Below are 24,780 nucleotides of genomic sequence, written 5' to 3'. Positions count from 1 at the left end.
ATAAAGAATCCCAAGACCCCGCCGGAAAGAATTGTACTGAATCGTGGAAATGCTTTCAATATATAGAAAAATTTAAATCCACAAAATTTATATCCACATTTTAGAATGATGATAAAATCTGACTTGAAATTTTATTCATGAGATTAAATCAAGTTCAAATGAAAGCTTTATATATATAATTTTGTTTTCATTCCGGCACGAACGGACGGTCCGCTGTCCACCCTTTGGTTTATGTCATGGCGGCGCAGATGGCGGTAAATTCGGGTATGAAACACATTTTTTTATGCCACGTTTTTCAGCGTATTTATCAGGAGTTAACTGATGATGGCTAGTAGTTTTCGAACAAGCACCTTTATATGAGTCTTCAAGACTTGCATTCCTTGTGTTTCGAAAGTAATTCCCGCACGCTGAGCTCTCGCTCAAGGCTAAGGGCTGCTAGGCTAAACCAGCTAGTATACTTAGACTGCTTCACTTAGGAATAAACGAGCTAGTCGATGGATGAGCACCCAAATTATTTTTTTTTAAAGCAAAAATCAATAGGCAGCAAAATAAATATCTAGTCAAAATGAATCCCCAACTATTTGACATTTCTTCTAAGATGAATGAGACCCAAGTGCCGTATTGAACTGACTTTACCGGCATCGGTCATTTTAGTCACAAGAATAACACTACAGTACATCGTGACATGTTTTGCTTTCATAACAGCTTACAGACAGACGAAATTCCAAAATAAAAGTAGATTGCAGCACAATATGAGCATTAGCCCCAGTTACGTTTGTTTTATTGGATTTTATAATATAGACTATTAAAAATGATCATAATATTAGAAATGAAACCCAATATTCTTTATACCTCAATTTCCCAAAGTAACAATAGTAATCAGAAATAGTTGTGATAGTTTTCTTCAGTGACTAAAACGTTTTCTAATTTCGTGTGCTTTTCATTAACCACTCAAAAAGTTACAGATGGTTTGGTTTTCAGGTGAAATTTCAGGAATTTAAAATGCACTAGAATTTCTCCAGGTTAACTTAATTTAACCTTCTCTAAACCTCTGAATGCACATGTACAAGTGTTCCATGTGTTAGCAGTTTCTGCAGATGTGTGATCCTTGTGAGGATAAGTGGCTTGGAAACTGGATGGATGTTTTCTAACAAAGAGCAGAGTGACATATTTCAAAACAGATTTTCAGATTCATGAAAATCTCAAAGGTCCATCTGGCCACTTCTATTGCATATGTACTTTCAAAATATCAGGGAAGGTCAAATTAAAAGAAAGGTATAGTGCACTTTAGATTCATTCTGAAAATTTACTGAAATGTGAATGTCCCTAGATTTTTGTGAGTACTAGGGTATCTACCTGACCATTGAAATCTCTTTTTCTTACTTAGGAGCCAGTCTGTGGGGGCCACTAAAAGAGCTGTGGGAGACAGTGGAAGGGGCTGTGTTGAGGAGACAGCCAGAAAGCTTTCATCTGCTTGACTTGCAGTTGAAAAAACACAAGCCACACTTTCTGTCCCTCTTTAAGAACCCGGTGAGCCATATATTGTATTATAGTGTCATGTTATTGAATATGTATTATTTAGAATGTCCCATCTGATCTGCCTGCAACATCTTCCTTCTTCTTCCTCATTATTAGCCGAAGAGTGCAGAACAGAGAGAGAAGGTGCGGAAAGCCAGCACCGAAGGCATCGCCATCCAGGGTCAGCAGGGGTCCCGACTCCTTCCAGAGCAGCTTCTTTCAGAGGCCTTTATCCTGAGTGATTTGTTTGATGTTGGAGAATTGGCAGCTCTGGAGCTTTTGTTGGCAGGTCTGGGGAAAAAAAAACAATTTTTGAACACTATATATTCAAAAATGTAACTGAGGTGTTGAAAATCCTGGTGTACTTACTGCCCACATTTATGTAAAAGCTGGTAAGATTGTAGTAAATGGTGTTTGAATGTCTTCATTTCTTCCCCAGGTGAGCAACAGCAATCTCACTTTCCAGGCTTGACACGTGGCTTGGTGGCAGTGCTCCTCTATTGGGATGGAAAGCTTTGTGTCGCCAACTCTCTGCGCACACTTATCCAGTCACGTCATGGGAAAACATTTACTCTGGACCTCAGGTAACTGTTAATTGTTACCAGTTTTCCCCTGGTTGTTTCAGCACTTGAGCAGACATATTACAGGAGCTGATCAAGTCTCTACAGCAGTTATAATTTTGTGTCTTAGTGGCGAGCTGGTGTCTTTGACGACACATTTCACAGATGAACTGATGAGCCAGGGATTGACTAAGCGGATCCTGACCTTGGTAACCGAGATCAATCTTACGCGTGAGTTTGAGCGGCTGCAGAAGGAGCGAGGGCTGGGCAATGAAAAGCACAGGAAGGGGGTAGGATTTTTTTTTTTTAAATCTAATGTAATCTATTATTTTGTCTGGATCTTTCTCGTTGTAGCTGATGTGATCCCAAGTTTGTTTACCCCAGGTTGCAGACCTCATCAAAGAATGTAGACAGGCCCTAGCAGACAGCCTGTTTGCATGGACCTGCCAATCACCTTTGAGTAAAGATGATACCCTGGCTCTCATTGCCCACCTGGAAACCGTATCGCCTCAAGCTGATGGCTCACTGGACACTGTGAACCTGGCTTTGGTCATGGCACTGATGTACTGTTTGGATGTCAGCTTCATTGAACAAGGCACTGAAGATAGAGATGGCAAGATTTTTTTCTTAAATATTGCAAATTATGAGGAAATTTTTATGAAATATTTATTCATCAATTATTTTCCAAATATTCGTGTAGCAATCGTCCTACTCAACAACCCCCGGGGGTGCCAACATTTTTAGCATGACAGTATTATCTTTTTTTATACACTATATTTGTCTAAAAACATTCTCCCACTTCTGACATTTAGCAAATAGAAAAAAAGGTCATCCTTATTGATGTAAAACAGAAAACTGCTGCCCTTTATTCATAGCGTTCTATAGATACACGTTTTGTTTGGGGAACAAGAAATAATAGTGAAAATTGTCTTTTGGTCAGAAACCGAAAATGCACTTTTCAGCGCGTCACTAATTTTAAATTTCTCAATTTTCTCTTGCAGGTTGCTTCAAGTAGTGTAATGCATTATGTCCTTAATATGAAATTCCACATAATTGACAAGATTTGTATTGATCACAAATCCATTTGTGTGATTTTTTTTTTTTTCTTTTTTTTTTTTAGATTTGCTCCAGGCACTGCCGATGCTCACAGAGAGAGATTATGTGTCAGCAGTCCACAGTCGTTTGACGGACAGCCAGCCATGGAAGCTTCCCGGCCTGCAGGCTGTGTGTCGCTTGACATGGGCTCTTTCGTTGAGGGTGCTGTCCCAGCTGCCACAGGGCGCAGGTTAGGTTCACATCTCTTTGGATTTTCAAATTGCCATCACCTTTGAGGTCATCTATGTGCTGTTCAAATGAAACACATTTGTTCCGACCAGCCCTCGTGGAGTTCACCGAAGCCGATGAGGCGCTGGCAGACCAGTCTGTCTTGGAAGACGTCTTCCTCTTCATTAAAGAGGGCATGCTTGATTGTGAAGGCTTCATCCAGGAGGAGTTTTACATCCGCCGCCTCCATTCACTCATCACAGATTTTCTGGCACTAATGCCAATGAAGGTAGGGTAGCACCCATTGTTTTTGTCTTGGAAAAATGTAAGGCATTACGTTCCAAGTCATTCAGGTGAAATCTTTTGTATTGCTTTTGTAGGTGAAGCAGTTACGTAACCGTGCTGATGAGGATGCCCGTTTGGTGCATATGTCCTTACAAATGGACAATGAGCCTCCATCATCATTGCGCAAGGACTTGGATAACCTCATGATGCTTGTCAGTCCCCTGCACGCACGCATTCACTGCATAAACATCTTTTCACTCTCAGTTTGATCATATCCAATTACAAAACTATGTAATTAAAGTCTGCCTTTATAAAGACAGTTATGTAATGCTAATTTTGAGTTTAGATACATTGTTGAACTGTATGAATAATAGCTGATACGGTCTAGACAGTTCTAGACCATTTTAAATGATGACCACATTTCTCAATGTATTGTAAAATGGCAGTTGAAGTTGAAACAGAATCAGATTTAGAAAACATTAACCTCAATGTCTGTTGTCTATATAATCCAACTATTTTAATTTTACTTATGAAGATTTGGAACGGAAGATGAATAAATGAATAAGACATGGTTTTACCCAGGGTAGTGCGTCAACTTTAAATTTAAAATTGTTTGTTTCAGTGGTCTTACCCTTCTGTTTTTCCAGATTGGAGAGTTCTACAATAAAGATCCATTTGGAATGGAGTTGGGTCTGGAGTACTGGTGTCCAACAGACCCCCTCCAACACAACTCCCTGCAAGGATCCTACCTGGGAATAACACTGCAACGGCCTCCACATAAACAAGTAATTACATTATTTTTTGAATTTTCAAAGCATAACAATCAAAGTCCCATCACATTTTCTTCTTACATGAGCTCTAGTTTTACATCAACTCATCATTTCAGTTGTCTTGGTTTTCTCACTGTGGATTGATGCAGGTCGTTCTGTCCAAGTTTGTGCGTCAAATGGGAGACCTTTTGCCCTCCACTCTCTATATCTCTTATCTCCGGATGCTGAAGGGTCTTGCCAATGGTCCTCAGTGTGCTCACTACTGTTTCAGCCTGCTGAAAACCAATGGAGCTTCACATGGTAAAAGGAATTAAATAATTGTCACTTGGGGCTGATTACTTTAATTGTAGTGCACTCGTTGGACTTTGAAATTTTTTTGGGGACTGCTTTCTCTGGAGGATGATGGCGAGTGATGGTGACTGGTGTGTCCGAGGATGAGCACCCAATGTCGGACATGGGGAGGGGGGGGCGAGACCCCCCCTAGCTCAATGGTTGTGCTAGCTGGATGAAAGGCAACCATGACTTCCACACTTAGGGCGCACGGGCATGAACAACGCATATTATGCGGATGAAGGACACCCGCAGGCGGGCTTGCAGCGCAATGGTTGTGCTGGCTGGATGAATGACAACCATGACTTCCACACTGGATTTTTGGGTCTGATCGCCGACCAATGAGTTTAAAAACGCAATCACCGATCTGATCACAAGATGGAGCAATCTGTCTATTGAAATAATCTGTTCATTTACTGTAGATTGGGCTTTACACGATCAGGTTTTTTGGGGCCGATCAGTGAGTTTCTAAAAAACGATAACCGATCACAAGACTGAGTGAATTTAGATGATCTTTTCATCTACTGTATACACTTGTGTACTTAAATGACTTCATTGGTGCTCAGATATTCATTTACAGTTCTATGTCAAAAGACATGTAACAAGGCTACAAATAAACTAGCTTTTGGATTCAAATACAGTGTACGCCACGTCACTGAGTAAATCTCTTTTTTGGGCAGGGGATCAGCAATTCATGACATTAAACCCGACTAGCATAAAATGCTAAATATCGGCCAATACCAATCAGGCCAATCAGATTTGTGTAAATTCTGTTTAATGCAGGTGATAACATCCAGGGAGTAGCAGGCAGTCCGGTGTCATGGGAACATTTTTTCCACTCCCTCATGCTCTACCATGAGAATCTGCGACGAGACCTACCAAATCCTGATGCAGCCCATTATCGCCACCCACCCCTACGGGGCATCACTCAACGAGAATTGGAAGGACTCACCTCATTTTTGCAGTTACTCACGACAATTATTACATGGGTATGCTTGTTTGGATTGGCCATTTCTTAATATTTTAATCACACCTTAACCTGAGAAAATTGTCCAAATACATGTTTTTCTGTGTTTCCCAGAGTGAAAATGCTCGGCTGGCATTATGTGAGCACCCACAGTGGACACCTGTTGTGGTGATGCTGGGGCTGTTACAGTGCAGTGTTCCACCTGTCCTGAAAGCTGAGCTTCTTCACTGCCTGGCAGCCTTTGGCAAATCTCCTGAAATTGCTGCTTCACTCTGGCAGTCACTAGAGTACACACAGGTTGGCCTTTGTTTTCTCTTGAAAATTCATTCAGCCCTTTTGTCAAGAAAGGTAAAATGCTCGGAATGCGGGTTTGTCATGTATATCAACAGACAGTTAGAGTGTTTTTTGCTATAAAAGCTAGGATTTGATTTAATACAAAAACAGTCTTACTGCTCACTGCAACTTTGTCGTCTTCTTTTCCTTTCGGCTTGTCCCGTTAGGGGTCGACAGCGTGTCATCTCAGATGAACGCATATTTGTTTGGCACTGCATCTAATTTCTGTATTGATTTTAAATTTTGGCTCAGTTTTGTCCTATGACCCCAGTCTTTCCATCATAAAATGTCAGATGGGTCCTGTAAAGTTCTGTTATTCTATTGCAGATTCTTCAAACAGTACGTACACCAGGACAAAGACAGGCAGCTGGAATTGAGGTAACTGAACTTGATATTTTCGAGTTGAATAGTTGGTGTATGATGTTTTCCTATAATTGTATTGATCAAAAATACTTCACATTACAATAATTCTAAAATGTGTATCATGGTTAAAGTAGCACTTTAAATATATTCATGAGTAGGGATGTAATGATATCTATAGCTCATGGTTCAGTTTTATCACATTATTAATCTCATGCTATGATAATAATTGCAATATAGTGGGAAAGCTCATGGTATTGCAAGAAAATTCAAGGTATTGCAGGTTTACAGTACAGGTTGGGCAACGGTTTACAATATAGGTTAGGCAAAGAAGGAGAAATTAAAAGTTTTTTTTTTTCTTGGTCTTCTCATTGACTTTTGGCAAGTGCCCTTTTTAAAAGGTTTTTGTACTTTGTTTTCCTGCAGCTTTTTGTTGAAATTACTTCTTCAAATCATACAGTACCATGCATATCTATCCACATTCATCCAGTGTGTACATTCATATACTCTACCTCCAAAAGATTATTGCTGTACTAATAATTATATGTTCACAATAACAAATTGTGAGAAATTGTCAATTAAATAATCTAACAGTATTTACTGTCATGTTTTTATTTATAACAATAATTTATAATTGGATACTGCCTGCTAACTGTGATTTCTTTGCTTGAGTCTAAAAATTCAAGTTAAGTCATAAATACAGCAGCACTCTTAAAGGCATAAGAACCCCGAGTTTCTTTTCCTCCACTTTGTGAGATTTTAGGATGATTTATTTTTATGGCAACTTCTGTAGTATGTTTTCATTTGAAATGTGGACATTTCATTTGAAGGGAAGTAGATTTAGCCAGTGAGCCCATCGTGTAGGCCACCACTCCCTAGGACCCAGGGTGGTCTTCCAGCCCAACTGCTCCAATCAGTCCCAAAGAAAGAGGCAAGGATACTGGACCACCACCCCACGCCCTTCACCCCCACCCAGTCCGACCAACACACCAAAGGATGTGCGAAAGTATGTGATGCATTAAAAATCCGTAGCAGAAAGTCATGGGGGGGCGGAGATCACACTGGGGTGTCCTCTCCAGCCTGACAATTTCCTCCCTCCACTGATGGGTGTATGATGTGTTAAAACTGGAGGAACGGGGCAAAGATGGTTGTTGACTGGTTCCGAGACCAGCACAGATGGGCCAGAACCAGGCCGGGCATCATAATTCCTCATGCCAGCTTCCCAGGGGATCATGAATGAGATGTGAATTTGCCCAATGTGTGAAATACGTAAAAAAATGTACAGTGTGTCTGAAGTTGCAGGCTAGACTCCTGTGGGATGCGTTTATACTCTTATGGAGGAAGTAGAGAGCTGTAGTCTGGCTGTAGCAGCCCGGCTAAACGGTGTGTCGCAAAAATAAATTTTGAACACCCCTGATTTGTTATTTTATATAGCAACAAGACCACAACAACATCAGGCCACATGTAGTTTTGCAATGCCATGAATATTTTTACATCATTAGACAGAGTCACATCTTTTAATGTGTTCTTATCAGTGTTATGACACCACTTTAATCAATTGATTCGGTTTCTTTGTAAAAATGTGCAATTTGCTTTCTGATTGTCTTCTCAGGTGGAGCTTAATGAGATCGAGTCAAGTTGTGAGGAGTACCCTCTGACACGAGGCTTCTGTCATCTAATAAGTACATTAGCGGAGAGCAGCCTTCCCCTTAATCTGGGTGCAGGTCTGCGTGTGCCAGGCTTCCAGCCCTACCTGAATTTTTTGCGTGACTCTGTTTTCCTGGCTTTTCCCACGAGAGCATATCGGCGTCCAGCTGAGAAGGTGTTATGCCGCTCATTGTTGTAGCCCGTTTTTCTACACACGTACTGAGTCTTTTTTTTGGCGTTTTCCTAGTGGGAAGTAGCTGATGCTACACTTGAAGTTTTCCACAAGCTTCTGCGGGATTACGAGCCGCAGCCGTCAGACTTCATCCAGGAGATGGTGGAGCTTCAGGGTGAGCAGGTCCCAGCCCACAAACCACCAGGGCACAGCATCATGTTCCACCTGCTCAACGACTCGCCCATGTTGGCGCTCTGCCTCAGTGTGCTAGAGGAGGGTGTACGCCAGCTGGACACCTATGCGCCCTTCCCTGGTGAGAGAACATGCAGACTAATGTCACTGCCTAAGCGACTCGTGGCTATTTTGACAATGACACAATCTGTTTTTCAGGCAAGAAGCACCTGGAGTCCGCAGTACTGCATTGCCTCTGCCTGTTAGACTTGACCTTGCAGAAGGAGGTGGTTTTCATGGACCTCCTCAGGGAGAGCCAAGCTTCTCTTTTGGTTTCCCCACTGGAGCAGCTCTTACAAGGTGTCAGTCCTCAAACCCGCAGAGCAGATCATATTGTCAATGTTGCCAGGTAATAACCAAACTATCACTCCTCAGAAAGACTCGTGGTGTTCTGTACAAATTACTCATTAAATTGTTTGCTGTCAGATATCTCTACCACAATGACTCCAATCCTGAGGCTGCCTTCCAGAGTTCCAAAATCTTACGTCGCATAGCAAACTACCCAAACATTCAAGATAGGCTTGTAGGAGATTTCACCCATGACCAGGTATATGCTACTGTCTTTTATAAAGATGTTAGTAATTTCAAACAGAGGTGTGAAACCAAGGAGTAAAAATCATTATTTGAGCTACTCTTTAACTTTTGTCATAAAATATGATGAGAGTGTATGGTACAATAGGATACTTTTTTTTCATCCATTTGCTTTGTAAATGCACTCACGCTATATTCAGTGCCCTGCAGTCCACTTCTCATGTTCTGTTGAAATTAATATACCTGGAATATAACAATAATCTCCCCATCAGTTGTTTGCAAATTCTAACTACAAAAAAGGATTATTTATCAAAATTACTCATTTGTCTTGTATCCTTTCAAATAGTACAAGTTTTACTAGAAAGCATATGTTAGTTTGCTTAGCAAACACAATGGTTTATACACTATATTATATGGAATAGCTGTGCGTCTTGTCTTTAGTCGTATCCAGTTCAACATTTCTTTCTCTTCTCTTAGGTTGTGAGTGATAAGCTGATGGCAGGCTTCGTGGAGTGTCTGGATAATGACGAAGCTGAAGAAGGAACAGAGACAGAAAATGGTGCATGACCTGCTTTTCTTATCTCTTTATAAATGTGGTTTATTTTCTGTGACCAAACTCCACACTTTTAGATTCAGATTCCCAAAAGACGGTGGCACGAATCAGACATGAAACCCAGGTTCATATCCTTAACTTACTCATCACCTCTTTGGAGCTGAAGACACCCAATCTGGCATTGTATCTCTTGGGCTATGAAGTCAAGAAGCGTGTGTCTTCCACCAATCTGCAAGATCCAGGTTAGGATGTTGACAATGATTGCTGCTTTGTGTTCTTTTGTGTCTTCAAGCAAGCAATCTAATCACAACTACCACACAATGTAGCAGTGCACTAATAGGTATATTTTACAGGTGTGTTAGGGTGCCCGAGGAGTTGCCTGCATGCCATCCTGAGTCTCCTCCAGAGAGGTACTGAAAAAAGATCTGGACCTGTCCTCACTCGACATGCTCCACACCTAGCAGAACTCTGCTACCAGGTCTGCTTCCTTCTCCCATGCAGAGCACCATAAAATTGTCTTCACAGTGGCATTCAGGCTCAATCCCCTTAAATGTCTTAATATTTTCTTTAATCTTATGTTCTCAGGTGATTTACCAACTGTGTGCCTGCTCTGAAACATCTGGACCCACAATGCGCTATTTGAGGACAAGCCAGGACTTCCTGTTCTCTCATCTGCAACACCTACCTTTTATCCTTCCTGGTAAGTTCAAGTATTAATTTGTTTTTTTAAACACGTCATGATAGGAATTAAATATAGAATGACCACATATTCAAAGTAGAAAGGTGAACAAAATGATAAAAGGACAGAGATTTAATTTGATGCACACCCTTTAACGTAGAGGCACAAAAATGACTGGTGCGACCCTGAGTCTTTTGTGTGTGTATGTGCACGCGAACATCTACATGTTCATCAGGTGACCAGATTGCTGCCCTGTCCCAGATGTCTTGGCTCATGAAAACCGCTGCCATCGAGCTGAGGGTTACATCACTCAACCGCCAGCGTTCACACACGCAGCGCCTCGTCAACCTCCTGCTTGATGACCAGCCACACTCACAGCTTGCAGGTATGGGTGAGTACCCATCAACTATTTTCTGGGTATCTTAAAAGCAGGACACTTGCGCTTAAAACTATCACTAATGTAATGGGTAAAATTTATCGGACGAGACCAAACAGTCCTGTCTTGGATTTCTGACTATGCACAATAATTTTTGGGGGTCCACGCCCCACCTTGAGCAGTTGTTTAATCCTGTTAACATAAATAGCATTGAAAAATTTGCCTCCTCTGTGGAGGAGATGAAAGTTGAAGATTCTCACAGGTCTTAAAAAAATGCTTACTTTGTCACCTTTTATAAGGTTTCCTATGAATATTCTCATTTAACCCTTTACTCTCCATTGCCTAGAGTATATTCTAACTAAATCCTGGTGGTGGGAAGCACATATACACGCTGTCATTGTAAACAACGTTAATGTAACCGTAATTACGTATGTGAATGGTGCCATTGGATGTAGCAGCCCACACTCATTGAATCAACTTGTAAAATGGCAAAAACTGAATATTCGTAAGTTATACTTTCAATTCAAGTCGGTTTTATATATTTTTTTTTTGTGCGTAATGCAGAATGTCTGTGCACAGAGACCACATCACCAGCAATTGCGCACATGCACAGCTTGGAGGGAGCAGTGCTTTTTTTTTTTTTTTTTTTTTTTTTTAAATAAGAGTTTTCAGTGCTAGCCCTCTACCCCCACCCTGCTGTAGGGAGAAAATTTCAAGCTGGGAAGGGGGGGTGTTAACCCCAATATCTGTGAAAACAACTATCCAAACCAAATTGTCAAAGTCTATAACAGACGGACCCACATGTTGACATTTTGTTGGTTTGTCTTTTTAGCTGAAGGAGAATGTGGGATGGAGGAAGAAACTAGATCAGTCAGTGGTTTCTTACATTTTGACTCTGTTTCCAAAGGTATGTTGTGTTCCCATTCCGGGGAAAGTATTGCATAATATAACCAGATTTTACACTATATCTTATTCAACAAAAATATTCATGTACCTGCCCTAACCATATTGGAATTGTTTTTTGATGTCACCAGTACGCAGGAAGTTGCTGACCGTGTTGGATGCTATTGAGTTTAGCCAAGATATGCCTGAACTGCTGCAGCTGGACTTTTTTGAGCGAACTCAGATAGAACAAGTCATCTCCAACTGTGAACATGTCAATGAGCAAGGGCACACTGTGTGTAATGTGAAGGTGGGTTTGTTGGTTTAAATCACTGGTTCCCAAATTATTTTTACAGCACTCCCCTTTTGGAGATAAAATTATAGTACAACCTCGGTTCTCGACCACAATCTGTTCCTGAAGGCGGTTCGAGAAGTAACCTGTAAACTTTTTTTGTCAACAAAAGTGCAGAATAACTTTTAAAAAAGCAATAATGAGGTGAAAAAAGCAAAAAAAAAAAATCATTTTTACAAAAAGTAACAAAAAAATATTATCTTGTAACTCGAGATGACGAAATCTTTGTAACAAAACAAAAATGCAGAAAATCTAATGGAACAAAGCATTATTAAAGTTAACAAGAAAAAAGCAAGGCAAAACTATCAAGTACTGTATCAAATCTCTTCGGTGGGGGTGACTCGCCCCCTGGAAATTTTTTTCCCAAAGAACTTATCTAGTGTCACTTCTTTGGAGCCATGATTGTGGGTTACTCATCCTCAATAGGAAGAAAAAACAGTCAGTAAATGTAGCTACCGGGACACGTCTGCTTACGGAGGCTGCGTTATACACTATAACAAAGTGCGTCGTGTGTCAGCTAATCGGACCGCGTGCGTTATGTTATTTCCAGGCTTTGTCGTTAGCGTTTGAGTTCCGATTTTCGTTCGAAAACGGAAGCAAAAAAATCTCAATTTTCGTTCGAAAACCGATTTGTTCGAGAACAGAGTATTCACGTCACTGTATTTTCAGGACTATAAGTCGCACCTTTATTTTAATTGTTTGGCTGGTCTTGTGTTTTGTACTCTGTAGCGACATGTATGTCTTTTTCCACACTGACAGCCGCAAGAGGGCGCTCTAAGCTTGTGTGCCAGTATCTGCTACTCCTAACCCACTGAAAATGTTCCACTTAGTGACACTGGATGAAGAGTTGAATGGATTTCATGATTTTTAGTGAGAATAAGAGTTTGGTAAACTAGTTATGTTGTTCAGGCTACAGTGATCTTAATAACCATCGCTATTAAGTTTTTGATAAATTAACTTAATGTTACATTAACATTCCACCTGTTCATGTTATTGTAACAGACGCCTATTTAGCCTGTTTTATTATTGCTTTTTTGAACCTTTTCTAGATAAAATTCTGTCCAAAATTGCCACTTATATTTGCCGCTTCTCTTTTCTTTTGTGTTTGGGGATCTCAATGTGGGCTGGGAGAAAACAAATCATGTGTTCACCTCATCACATCAGAGAATCAGCGGACAAAAAGCAAACGTATAGTTAAGGCAAACATAATATTGTGAAACAAATTTCATTTTTAAAGCGTTTGGTTCAGTTTTAGTCAGTGATATTTCTGTTTAATTTGTTCGTCAGTCAGTCAGTAGTTAGTCGTTGTTAGTGGTTCATTCTGGCAATGCGTTATTGAGTCTCTGAGTTAAGTGGAGAGTAACTGAGTCATAATCAGTCGATCAATCTGTCCATCAGTCAATTTGACATTCATTTACTTAGTTGGTCTGTACGACATTAATTAATTAATTCAATGAGTTAGGCAGGCAGTCATTTACAGTAAGATAGTCAGCAATCCAGTCAATTAGATATTAGTTAAGATTTATTCAATTCGTTGCTTACGGCCACGCTACCCTGAGAACACCCAATCTTGTCAGATCTCAGAAGCCAAGCGGATTTGGCCCTGGTTAGTACTTGGTTGGGAGACAGCCTGGGAATACCAGGTGCTGTCTAAAATGCAGAGGAATTGCTTCAGGAAGGGCATCCATCGTAAAACTGTGCCAAACAAATATGCATTCATCTGAGATGAAAGTGTGGTGACCCTTAACAGGACAAGCCGAAAGGAAAAGAAGAAGATATGGCTTTTTCTTGTTCATTGTGGATTTTGTGGCTCGTGCAATTTATATGCCAAAGCGACTTATAGTATGGAAAATATATTTTCAGCCCCCCCTCCCTGTACACACACACTATCTATAAATATGTATAGGCTTGATATACAATAATCACTGCAGTCGTCATTTTTACAATTGAAGAATTACACTGGCAAGTTCATCAAGTCACCAAGAATAAACAAAAATCTAAACTTTTTTTTCTGCTAAAAATTAACATCAATTACTTCAGCCATTTCAGTGGCTAGTGTAGGCTTGTGTGAGCTGTAGTACAATTAGCGGCATCTGCTGGTTGCGCTTAATAATTGTTCATGGTACCCCTCCCCCTCATAATGGGGTGTTTCCCCCCAGTTTGAAAACCACAGGTTTAATCTAAGGCATCATGTAGACCCTGCGTGCGATTGAATTATCACATTTAAATTGCCCCCTACAGTTGCTCCATAGAGTTCTTGTTGCTGAGGTGAATGCACTGCAAGGGATGGCAGCCATTGGACAGAGACCCCTATTAATGGAGGTGTGTGACCTAAAAAAATAACATTCAGAACGTTACAATTCTTTTCTTATGCAGTTGGAATACCATTTCATCATGCAGTGGATTGTTAGAAAATACTGTAATTTTGCCTCAGTTAAAACGGTCTTTTCCTAGGAAGTAAACTCGATCCTGCAGCAGGTTGTAGAACGTAATCGTGTCCGACGAAGTCTGAGCGCAAAGAGACATGCGCTCCAATCTTGGAGGAGCCTGGTGGAGACACTGCTGACCGCCTGCCCTGCTGACCTCATAGCTGTAGAAGATAAACAGCTAATCATCAGAGACCTTCTTTTAGACCTGCATGACAAGGTCAGTAAGGATGCTACTCATGTGTGAATAAAGTTATTCATTTCTATTATTTGGATGTTAAATGTGTTGTGTGGTACTTAGGTTTTATCTGAAGATGCAGCTGGAGAACTGATGCCTATTGTAGCTGGGGCTGTCTTCACTTTGACTGCTCACCTCAGCCAGTCAGTGCTGTCTGAGCACCAGCAAGGGGCAGGATTAGAAACCTCATCCGGTTTTGCCTCAATAGCAAATTCTGCCCTTCATCTTATCCTTCGCAAGCTGCTGGACTTCATCCTTTCTACTGGTTAGTGTCAACCTTCACCACCTAAGCGCTACTCACAGATTTTTAATGTTGTCATCTGTAAACCTTAGGAGGTGGATACCAGCGTCTACGTGCACACCTGTATGGCTCTTTGCTGTACTACCTTCAAATTGCTCAAAAACCTGAGGAACCAGATACTTTGCAGACAGGTAAAACTAAATTATAATAACCACAGAAAATACTATTAATCATTTGGTTTATTTTCTCAAGTAGTTCATCTACTGCAGTGGTTTTCAAACTGGTTGCAGCGTTATGAGAGGGGAAGCGCAGGGCTAACTTTAGCTACCATCATCATTAAGTTACACCCAGCTGTAGTTCATGTTTTTGTTGATTCCCAGGGATTAATGTTTGCAAGCGGGGGCAGGTGGGGGGCGCTGAAAATAGGTTTGGGAACCACTGATCCACTGTATCACGACTAAATGTAGGGTTGTGCTGTCTTGTCATCGCTGTCACTTTTTTCTGTAACCTAGCTGGGAAGGCGATGTGGGAGCGTCTCACAGCACCCGAAGATGGCTTTTCCAAACTCCAGAGTGAAAATCTCACTATCGTTGAGAGCTACGGCAGGGCACTAATGGAGGTGGTGTGCAGGGATGCATGTGATGGCCACGAAATTAGCAGGGTATTTATTTTTTAATCTCTTTCCTGTCTGTGTTCACCAATCACTACAGTACACTTGGGTTGCTGTTGGAATGGACTGTTGGTGTTTCTTTTGTTAGGTGTTGTGAAAAGTACCAAAGTGGTAGGGCTTGGACTTGCCCTCTACATCCCCATTCGTTAGTTGCATTGACAGTAACAAATGACTTCCAAATCTCAATTGAATCGTTACTCTTCGTACTATTCCGAAATAACTGTCCATCCATCAGTTTTCTCCGGCGCTTAGCTTCACTAGGGTCATGAGTATGCTTGAGCCCGTCCCAGCAAACTGCGTGTAGGAAAGCGGGTTACACCCTGAGCTGGTTTGCAACAGCAGGGTACATATAAACAAATGCCAAATAAAACAATAAATAATTCGGACTCACAGTCATACGGATGGACAATTTTTAGTCTTCAAATATGATACCAGGGATGTTTTGGAGGAAACTGGAGTACTCTTGAGTAAACCCATGCAAGTACGGGGAGAACATGCAAACAGCACACAAGCGAGGCTAGATTTGAACCTGGTTCCTCAGAATTTTGTGAAGTAGATGTGCTAATGAGTCATCCACCATGACGCCAAAGGTAATTTTCCAACAAAAGGAAACAATTTCATTGAAAGTTATCCATTGGACTTGAATTCTGCCATGTTTTATCTGACGCCTCTCGCTCCCAAAAAGTTTCTTTTTAGTTTAAAATTTAACCAGGATCCTTGCCGTACTCACGATAATTATGTGATTGTTTGGTAGGCATTAAACCACAATCAAGGTTGCTATGGTGAAGTTTTAGCCCACTGTTAATTGGAAGGTAAAAGTCACGGGCACCTAAGTTGGTTTGAAGACTAAAATACATGCTAAAACCCATCAGTGCAAGAGTACAACCAAATGTTTACCTCTTTAGCTGTCTCACTGTTGGCATAGACTTATTTTATTGTTTCACTCCCCCAATTAACTGAGACTTGACTTAACTGAAGGTTTGCACTTTGTAGACTAAGGTTTGGAGTGCGTCAGACTACGCAAAGTGAAAGACTCCTTTGCACAATTTAATTGCACTGATGGGACTGGTCATTCATTTTAACAAAGTTAATCAGAATCAGAATCAGCTTTAATGGCCACGTGTGTAAAAACACACAAAGAATTTTTCTCCGACAGTCGGTGCTGCCCTGGTACGACATGCAGAACAAAGAACAAGGAACAACATAGCAACAGGAACAGGAGACATTTCTGTTTATAGGACCTTTTCCTTATAAGATATTAGAAGATCTGTATCTAAATCTATAAATATAAGTGTTGACTGTCAATTGTGCAAAGGGAGCAGTTAAAAGTGACATTGTGCGGTCTCCAAAAAAAAAAAAAAAAAAATATATATATATATATATAATACGAATACTGATTGGAACAGTAGGATGTGAGTGAGTGTCCTAAAATGGCACAAGGCAGAAAAATAGTAAGACTGGTTTTGTTCGCTTCCCGCATTGGGCTCAAGCACATCTTTGTGCGCATTGTTCTTCGTTGGTTTTCCCGGCTTATCGTTGGTTTTCACCACATCTTCTTCAGGGTGGACAGACTGTAAGCATCGAAACTGGGAACTGAAATTATATGCTCGAATGATTCCGGGAGAACCAGAACATTAGTTCCGGTTACAATTGCGTCTCTATTCTTGAAGCGCAACCCCATTGATTTACAGGTATTGAGTTAGGGTGTTGGTCAAGGAAAAAATGTAACTTGTAAGTCAAGATAGTGCAGTATTCTTATCCCATTTTATACACATCTAAATGTCTTCCAGATGCTAGCCCTGGCAGTGCTGGACCGAATCCTGTCCATTGACCACCAGAACCAGTGGCTGGTGTATGTTTGCAATAGCGGCTACCTACGTTCACTTGTAGAGAGTCTGAGGCAGGACGACACGGCGCTCCAGAGCTTGCTCACACCTCAGCCTCCCCTACTCAAGCCACTCTATATTTATGAGAGCAAGATTGTAAGTAGCCATGCTGTTTCTGTTTGTTCACCAAAAGCTTCTGGAAATTCATTTCGCGAAGTACAGTGGTGGCTATATGATTCCAGGCCCTGCTGACCCGTGTGGCCAAGACAAACCAGGGTGCTGTCGAGCTGCTCCGCTGCGGACTGGTAGCACAGCTGATTGAGTGTCAGGTTTTTGATATGATACCTGAGCGTGAATCTCACAGGTAAAGACAATTTCACATCCTCACTGGTTCATCAATAACACGTCTCCTTCTTGAAATGAATTTACGTATCTGCTGATAGGGACAGGCTGATGAGGGACCCGACAGGTTTCATCCCCAGCCCTATGGACCGGTACAGACAGATTCTTTTACCCACTCTGAGGCTCTTCCAGGTGATACTCACCTCGACAACTATGAATCACCAGCAGGGGGCAGCACAGGTGGGACAGATAAGAAACTTGTCTTGATTTCATATTACAGGCATTCTTGTTTTAGGAAGTCCTTGGATTCACCATTTCAAGGCTGCACAATGTACTACTTTGCGCAGTGGCGTAGGAATTAAGTAATCACATGGCAGGCTCAATTTCCACTGTACTTACTTTTTTTTTTTTTTTTGAGTCATTGTCACAACATAGCATCTCAAGTCCATGCTCCCAAGTCTATGCACAAAAATTAACACACTTTGTAAGTTAAGTCACCATAAGGCACCACTGCGTTCGAAACACATCTCGCCAATGAATGTTTTTATTTTTTTATGTTCTCCTTAGCTTAAGAATGTACAGTTGAGTTGATGTGTGAAAGTTGTTTTACGTATACTGTATATATGTGCAACAGGTTTTTGGAGGTTGCATATTAAACTTGTAGTAAAAACTGTAAATGTGTGCATTTGTGGTGTTTGTAGATCCTCCAATGGCTGATAGTCCACGCAGACACCATCCAGTCACTGTTACGCTGTCCAGAGCTCAGCATAGGAGCGTTGCAAGAGCTCTCCTTGCTTACTGGGATCATCAGTAAGACAGCTCTACCAGGTATCAACATACAACAAAGAATCAACAAAATAGCTTAAAAATGGTGAGACTCGGTCATTCTTTCTGATTTTATCTCAGGGACCCTTGAGGCCGGGGGAGAAGTCAATGGTACTGCTCTAATGGAGTTTCAAGGTCACATCAACAGATTCCAGGTTTGGTTGATTATTTTGTCATAAAACTATTCTTAGTATCCTTCTTGAGCTTCATGTATTTCTTCCTCGCACATACTAACGTAGTTTTGTTCTTTGTTTGTAAAGCGATTATGCCTGTTGCTGCTTAGCCGCCTGGCAGGCAGTGAGCGAGAGAGGTTAATGAAGCAAGCAGAAATGACTGCAGCTGCAGACTCAGCAGAAAGGAGAGAAGAGATGGAGGTGGCCATGCAACAAGTAGGAGGCGGTACACGTGTCTATAGTAATCACTGGTTTATTGCACGAATTAGGTTCTGGACCACTCCCTCAATGGGTGACGTGATGGCCATTTTTTTTAACCTCATTAAAAATCTGTATGAGACTTCTCAGTTCCCACATTTATTACCTATTTATGTATTTGACTAAAGATTCATTGATGCCATAATAGCAGCCGACATCCAAAAACGTTACTTCCTTCAGCATGTTGAATTTTTTTTTTTTTTTTTTTTGCTAGTTAGACGCCAAAACAAAGTTAAATCGACTCTCCCTTCTGTCCACAATTAGTAGAAGCGATTTGTTCTGAAACACTCTGGACTCTTAGTGCTCCGTAAAACTGAGCTCTTGTGCTATATTGTACTGCTTACTATTTACAGGTGTTCTATTTCATCTAAAATATGCTTTTAAAGATCGTTTTAAACTAGAAAATCTTCATTTACCACAACAATTAAAAAAAAATAAAGAAATTCCATGACAGGCATGAGCATTTCACGGAAATGATCGTGTCGTTACCGTGTCGTTACCCAGCCTGAGAAATCACGGAACGGAAAGTCTGTTTCCCAGATCTCAGGGCTTACTTTTAATAAAATTCGCCCATGTGTGGAATGTAAAACAAGTTCTTAACGAAATACAACAATCTGTATAAAACGAACCTACATGAACCCCTTTATTTTTAATGATTAAAACGGCCAGCTTTGTCAGTGTGGTTTACAAACAGCACCGGTTTCCGCTTCTGCGCTACGCATGCGCAAGGTCGAGTTATTCATATCCGGGTCACTCAAACGCTAGTGAAACATGTTGGTTGCTAAGCGTAAAAGACAAAATGCTCATGCCTGGTAAGACTTTATTCTGAAGTACATGTAAAAACCGGTTCCCATGAGCATTATCAATGGGAACCGGAAAATCGTTTCCCACCGTTTCCTAGGACAAAAATCAACCGAACCGAAAGATCGGTTACCATACTTGCCGAAATCCTCATGCCTGCCATGATACAGAGAATTGTTAGTAATATAAACATGATTTCAAAAACGTGTAACACACTGAATTCAAAAGCGGTGACCCGAACTTCAAAGTTACTTGCAGCACACTAATATTTTCCACTCTCTGCTTGCTGTCTGTTTCAACATTCTTTTAATTTTTTGTATTGTACAGTATTCTTAGTAGTGTGAGTTAGTGGAAAGGTCCACCACCCCAAACGTCAAGTATAGCTTTGACAAAATAAGGTGAATTGAAGAGGAAATGACTTTTGGTTCCACCTTTTTGAAAAAGACGTTTCCCAATACCATAAAATCCCTTTTGAATGTAGTCTATCAGGTAAAAGAAATGACAGCAATGTGTGTGGATCCCTTTCAAGATGTCATTGACCTCTTCTCTGCTCTGACCTCAGGTTTGTGCCAACATCATGGAATACTGTCATATCCTACTGCTGCAGAGCTCGGCCCAGGCCCAATTCACCATCTGCCTGTTCAGCCCGTTTGGCAGCGAGCCGACTGGCAGGGACGGAGGACGCGCAGGTCAGACTCCTCATTAGGAATCCATCGTTGAATGTGAACACACTTCTTGTCCTCTCCAGTGATTGTATAGTGGAACCTCGAAAGCTGAACACATTGGGTTAGCATCCTGAATCTTAATATGTTCTTTTTTTCCTTGATGGCAATAATGTAATCATCATTCAAGTGGAAAACTAGTGTATACATTTTTTTTTTTTTTTTACCTCCCCAAACAAGAGTGGTCAGAGGACAGGGCGGGTGCGTTGGAAAACAGTTAAAATTAAGACTCAACTAGTGCAACGCTGGTCAGATCGAAGTTCTAATGTTGTCAGTAGTTTTTAGAGCCCAAGGTGGCCCGAAATTAGGCCAACGTGGTTACTGCCCTACATTTTTTATATGCAGGAAAATTCCAGTACAAGATAAAAACGTACTCAAAAGAGAACATATCAATCGTGACACAGCGTGACACATTTTTTGTGTAGATCTCACATCCAGCCTGCCCAACATGGCGTACTCGCGGTCCCCCAGTCTGGGTCTGGTGCTCTTCCTCCTCAAGAACAGCACCACCGACTTCTTTCGCTTCCACCAGAGTCACAGGCAGAGTCTGGGTAAACTGCAGAGTCTGGATCAGCTGCCCCCTGAGGAGCTCAAGGAGGTAACGATGGACACAACCGCGTCACTAAATCAATCGGAGTCTGATTTGCATCATCGAAGTAGATGTGGTGTTTGTAGTTGTGCCAGGGTCTGGTGCCTGGTCCAGGTGGGGTAGAGAAAATCTCGTCGGTGCAAAGAAGCCTGCTGGCCAACAGAAGACTGGTGCAACTCGTCAACAATCGAGCCAAGTTGCTAGCCCTCTGCTTCTGTATCCTTCAAGCACACCACGTGCCACTGTAGTACATATACACAGGATAAATACACATTTAATTATGATTTCTGCAACTCCTCATAATAGTTGATCTTTTTTTCAGTTCAAAGATCTTGCTTACATGGTGAACAAAAATATAAACGCACTGCTTTTGTTTCTGATCTGATTTTTCTGTGAGCTGGATTCAAATTCAGATCTAAAAGTTTTTCTACATGCACAAACGACTTCCCTCAAATACTGTTCACAAGTATATCTAAATCTGGTAGTGAGCATTTCTTCTTTGTTGAGATAATCCATCCCACATCACAGGTGTGGCATTCAAGATGCTGATTAGACAGCATGATTATTGCGCAGATGTATCTCGGGCTGGCCACAATAAAAGGCCACTCTGAAATGTCCACCCTGTGGAATTTTGGTCTATTCCTCTTCAAGGACTGTGCGAAGTTTATGTATATTAGGAGTAATTAGATCACGACATCATATATGCTGATCCAGGGCATCCCCCAACATCCTCAGTGGGGGACGTCCGAGGATTATCCTGGCCATGCAAGAATTGGGATCTTTCCAGCATTATCATGTTGAATGGCACAAGAATGAGCCTCAGGATCTCGTCACGGTATCTCTGTGCATTAAAAATGCCATCGATAAAATGCACCTTTATTTGCTCCATACCTGCCTGTACCATAAGCGCATTGCCACCTTTGGGCCACTTGATCTACAATGGTGGCATCAGCAAACTGCTCACCCACATGACCCCACACATGCTGTCTGCCATTTGGCCTGAACAGTGAAAACCGGCATTAATCCGTGAAAAGATTCCATCGAATGTGGACGTTCTTGCACTCAAATTGGTTATGACGACGAACTGCAGTTAGGTCAAGACCCCAATGAGGAAGACCAGTTTGGAGATGAGCTCATTACAAGTCCTCCCTTAGAATATTAGAATTAATTTATCACTTTTTTCCCCCTCAAAATATTTAGATTTAATTCTGGTAAAAAAAAGAAAAAGGTACACAACTTTTTGAAATTAATATTTAAAAACATTTCACCTCATTATACTACAACATGATTATTTTCTACATTTTTGTGAAAATATCAACCCCATATTGACAGGGAAAAAAAAAGGGAAATTGATAAAATGTTTGCCAATTTATTAAAAATGAAATTTAAATGTCACAGACATAACTATTAAGATACTTTGGTCACCATTTAGTCAAAGCACAGTTTTGAGCTAATAAAGATTGGGAATGATGATCTTGGGGAGTGATCCAACAACTTTTTCACACCATGATTTGGGGATCTTCTGCCATTCCTCTTTGTATATCCTCTCCTTCTGCCATGTTGGATGGTAAATGTTGGTGGACAGCCATTATCAAGTCTCTCCAGAGTTACTCAATTGGGTTTAAGTCAGGGCTATGTTTGGCCCACTCTAGAACAGTCACAGATTTGTTCTGAAACCACTTTGCTGTGTACTTAAGGTCATTGTCTTGTTGGAAGGTGAACCTTCACCCCACTCAGTGGTTTGCTTTCATGTATCTTGCACTGAACAGAGGCTTCTGTTGAGCCAAATTCCCGACTGGTTGACTTTGTATACTTTCTCCCATCTCCTGATTATATCTTAGGAGCTCACCCACAGTGATCTTTGGATTCTTCTTTACCTCTCACCAAGGGTCTTCTCCCCCGATGACTCAGTTTGGACAGACAAATAGCTCAAAGAAGGTTCCTGGTTGGCCAGATCTGTGCCTTGCCACAAATCTGTTTCTCACCTCTTCAGGCAGTTCCTTTGACCTAATGATTTTCATTTGCTCTGACATACATTGTCAGATCTTAAATGGGCAGGTATGTGGCTTTCCTAATCAAGTCCAATCATTATGATCAAATACAGTTTGAGTCCAATGAAATTGTAGAACCATCTCAGAAGATCAGAAGAAATAGACAGCACCTAAGTTAAATGTATGAATATCCCAGCAACGTGTCTAAACACTTATGGGTGTAAGATATTTCAGTTTATCTCTTTTAATAAGCCTGCAATTATTTTTTTCTTGAATCTGTAAGTAACACCCATTTTAGCAAATGGGTGCAATATAGCCTGAAATATTTAAGGGAGTGTGAATACTTTCCGTACCCGTTGTAATGATGTATAGTGGACTAACCTTAACCCGCGCCTCGTCACAGACATCATCGAAACTTGTCTATTTGTCCTGTGGCGTCACCTGGAGTATTACCTGTTGCACTGCACCCCCAGCGACCCAAAGGACTCCCCGGTGCCCGGAGCAACTTTGTACCGATCTCGCTTTGCCGATGGTAAGCTTGTGCTGCTGAAATTGATTTGTCTACTTTACTATGCTTCAATGACAGTATAATTGTTTTCGCTTCAGGAGCAACAGATGAATGCGTAGAATGAAATTAGCCCTTCACGTCAAGTTATATAAATTGATAATTATGATGAACGGGAGGTCTACATTTTTTTTTTTTTTCTCCCTAGACTCGTTTGGCAATCTGCAGGCAAGCACCAGACGTGGCGCCATCTCGCAGGTCACTAAGCAAGATTTAGAGCTGGTAAGAATTGCAACTTGAGCAGCATATAATACTGCTCTGTGTTAAACCCCCACGTGTGCTCTCTTCGCAGTTGAAGAGTGACATGGCTGCTGGTTTTGGAGAGGCTCTCCAGAGGAAACTTCTGGAGGTGGAAGGCTTGTACAACCAAGTGCGCTCCCGCTACACCTTCATCCAAGCTCTCGTACGCAGGATCCGAGGCCTCCTGAGACAGCTAAAAACCTGAGAGCGCTAATTATTGGACAATCTTGGGGCAAACGTAGGCTGAGCATAACATCTGAAAACATTTTTAAAGACGTTTTTCAATGAAGCCCTTTCAAATATGTTATGCTGACTAACACTGCAAAAGACCCTTCCTGAATGGAAAAGGAAATTAAATATTTTTGGGTTTGATTTCTTTTTCTGTGTGCAAATAAAAGTTTTCTATACAATTTAATTAGTGGTGCCATTTGAAATCTCTTAAAAATGTTCCTCTGGTGCTCTTCTTTTGTCAGGAGTATTATCGCCAAGGTGGGAAGAATAAACATGACTGAATAATGAGAAAAAGATGAAATACAGTTGAAACCAGAAGTTTACATACACTGCAAAATAACATTTCATTTTTGGCCTCACTGTGAAGTCAAATCAGACTAAAGCTCTCCTATTTCAAGTCAGTGAGGATCCCCAAATACCCCACTGTTGAGTGAATGTTTTTTTTTTTTTAAGAGAATTTTACATTTTCTTTAAGAACAATAGTTAATTTAAATTTCCTTTATATTAAGTAGCATTTCTTTTGAACTGCATGATGAGTCAAATATTTTGGTAACCTTCCACAAGCTTCTGACAGTACTCTGCTAGAATCCTGGCCCATTCCTCCTGACAAAACTGGTGTAACTGAGTCAGTTTCGTCGATTGCCTTGCTCATGCACGCCATTTCAGATATGCCAACAAGATTTCGATGGGGTTCAGATCAGGAATTTTTGATGGCCAGTCGAAAACGCCAACATTATCCTCAAGCCAATTTTGAACCATTTTGGCTGTATGCTTCAGGTCATTGTCCATCTGGAAGACCCATTTGCGCCCACGTTTTAGCTTCCTGGCTGATG

General features: G+C 41.1%; 1 protein-coding gene across 2 annotated transcripts; it reads left to right on the top strand.

Annotated features, from left to right (window-relative positions):
- Positions 1 to 109: 109 nt before the first annotated feature.
- On the top strand, positions 110 to 24,126 carry nup205 (nucleoporin 205). 2 transcript variants are annotated; one of them, XM_061821402.1, is made up of 42 exons: positions 110 to 264; positions 1,388 to 1,530; positions 1,636 to 1,807; positions 1,958 to 2,102; positions 2,209 to 2,368; positions 2,463 to 2,691; positions 3,199 to 3,363; positions 3,455 to 3,630; positions 3,722 to 3,838; positions 4,274 to 4,411; positions 4,546 to 4,696; positions 5,510 to 5,715; positions 5,808 to 5,990; positions 6,354 to 6,404; positions 7,999 to 8,208; positions 8,281 to 8,518; positions 8,596 to 8,785; positions 8,863 to 8,983; positions 9,445 to 9,526; positions 9,598 to 9,762; positions 9,874 to 9,998; positions 10,106 to 10,220; positions 10,435 to 10,584; positions 11,408 to 11,482; positions 11,610 to 11,767; positions 14,051 to 14,131; positions 14,264 to 14,455; positions 14,537 to 14,738; positions 14,807 to 14,905; positions 15,227 to 15,375; positions 17,175 to 17,366; positions 17,453 to 17,574; positions 17,654 to 17,792; positions 18,254 to 18,380; positions 18,459 to 18,532; positions 18,638 to 18,766; positions 20,172 to 20,298; positions 20,757 to 20,929; positions 21,007 to 21,136; positions 23,315 to 23,443; positions 23,625 to 23,698; positions 23,769 to 24,126. In XM_061821402.1, the coding sequence occupies exons 1-42, from the start codon at positions 237 to 239 to the stop codon at positions 23,919 to 23,921; spliced, it is 5,985 nt and encodes a 1,994-aa protein (XP_061677386.1). In that variant the 5' UTR covers positions 110 to 236; the 3' UTR covers positions 23,922 to 24,126. The 2 variants fall into 2 exon arrangements, with proteins under 2 accessions (XP_061677386.1, XP_061677385.1); XM_061821401.1 differs by having other exon boundaries at positions 10,435 to 10,590.
- Positions 24,127 to 24,780: the final 654 nt, after the last annotated feature.

Source organism: Syngnathoides biaculeatus, chromosome 6 (assembly GCF_019802595.1).
Source record: "Syngnathoides biaculeatus isolate LvHL_M chromosome 6, ASM1980259v1, whole genome shotgun sequence".
In the NCBI taxonomy this organism is placed as follows: Eukaryota; Metazoa; Chordata; class Actinopteri; order Syngnathiformes; family Syngnathidae; genus Syngnathoides; species Syngnathoides biaculeatus.
The sequence above is the reverse complement of the archived record's forward strand: the minus strand, read 5'-3'. Positions and strand labels throughout refer to the sequence as shown.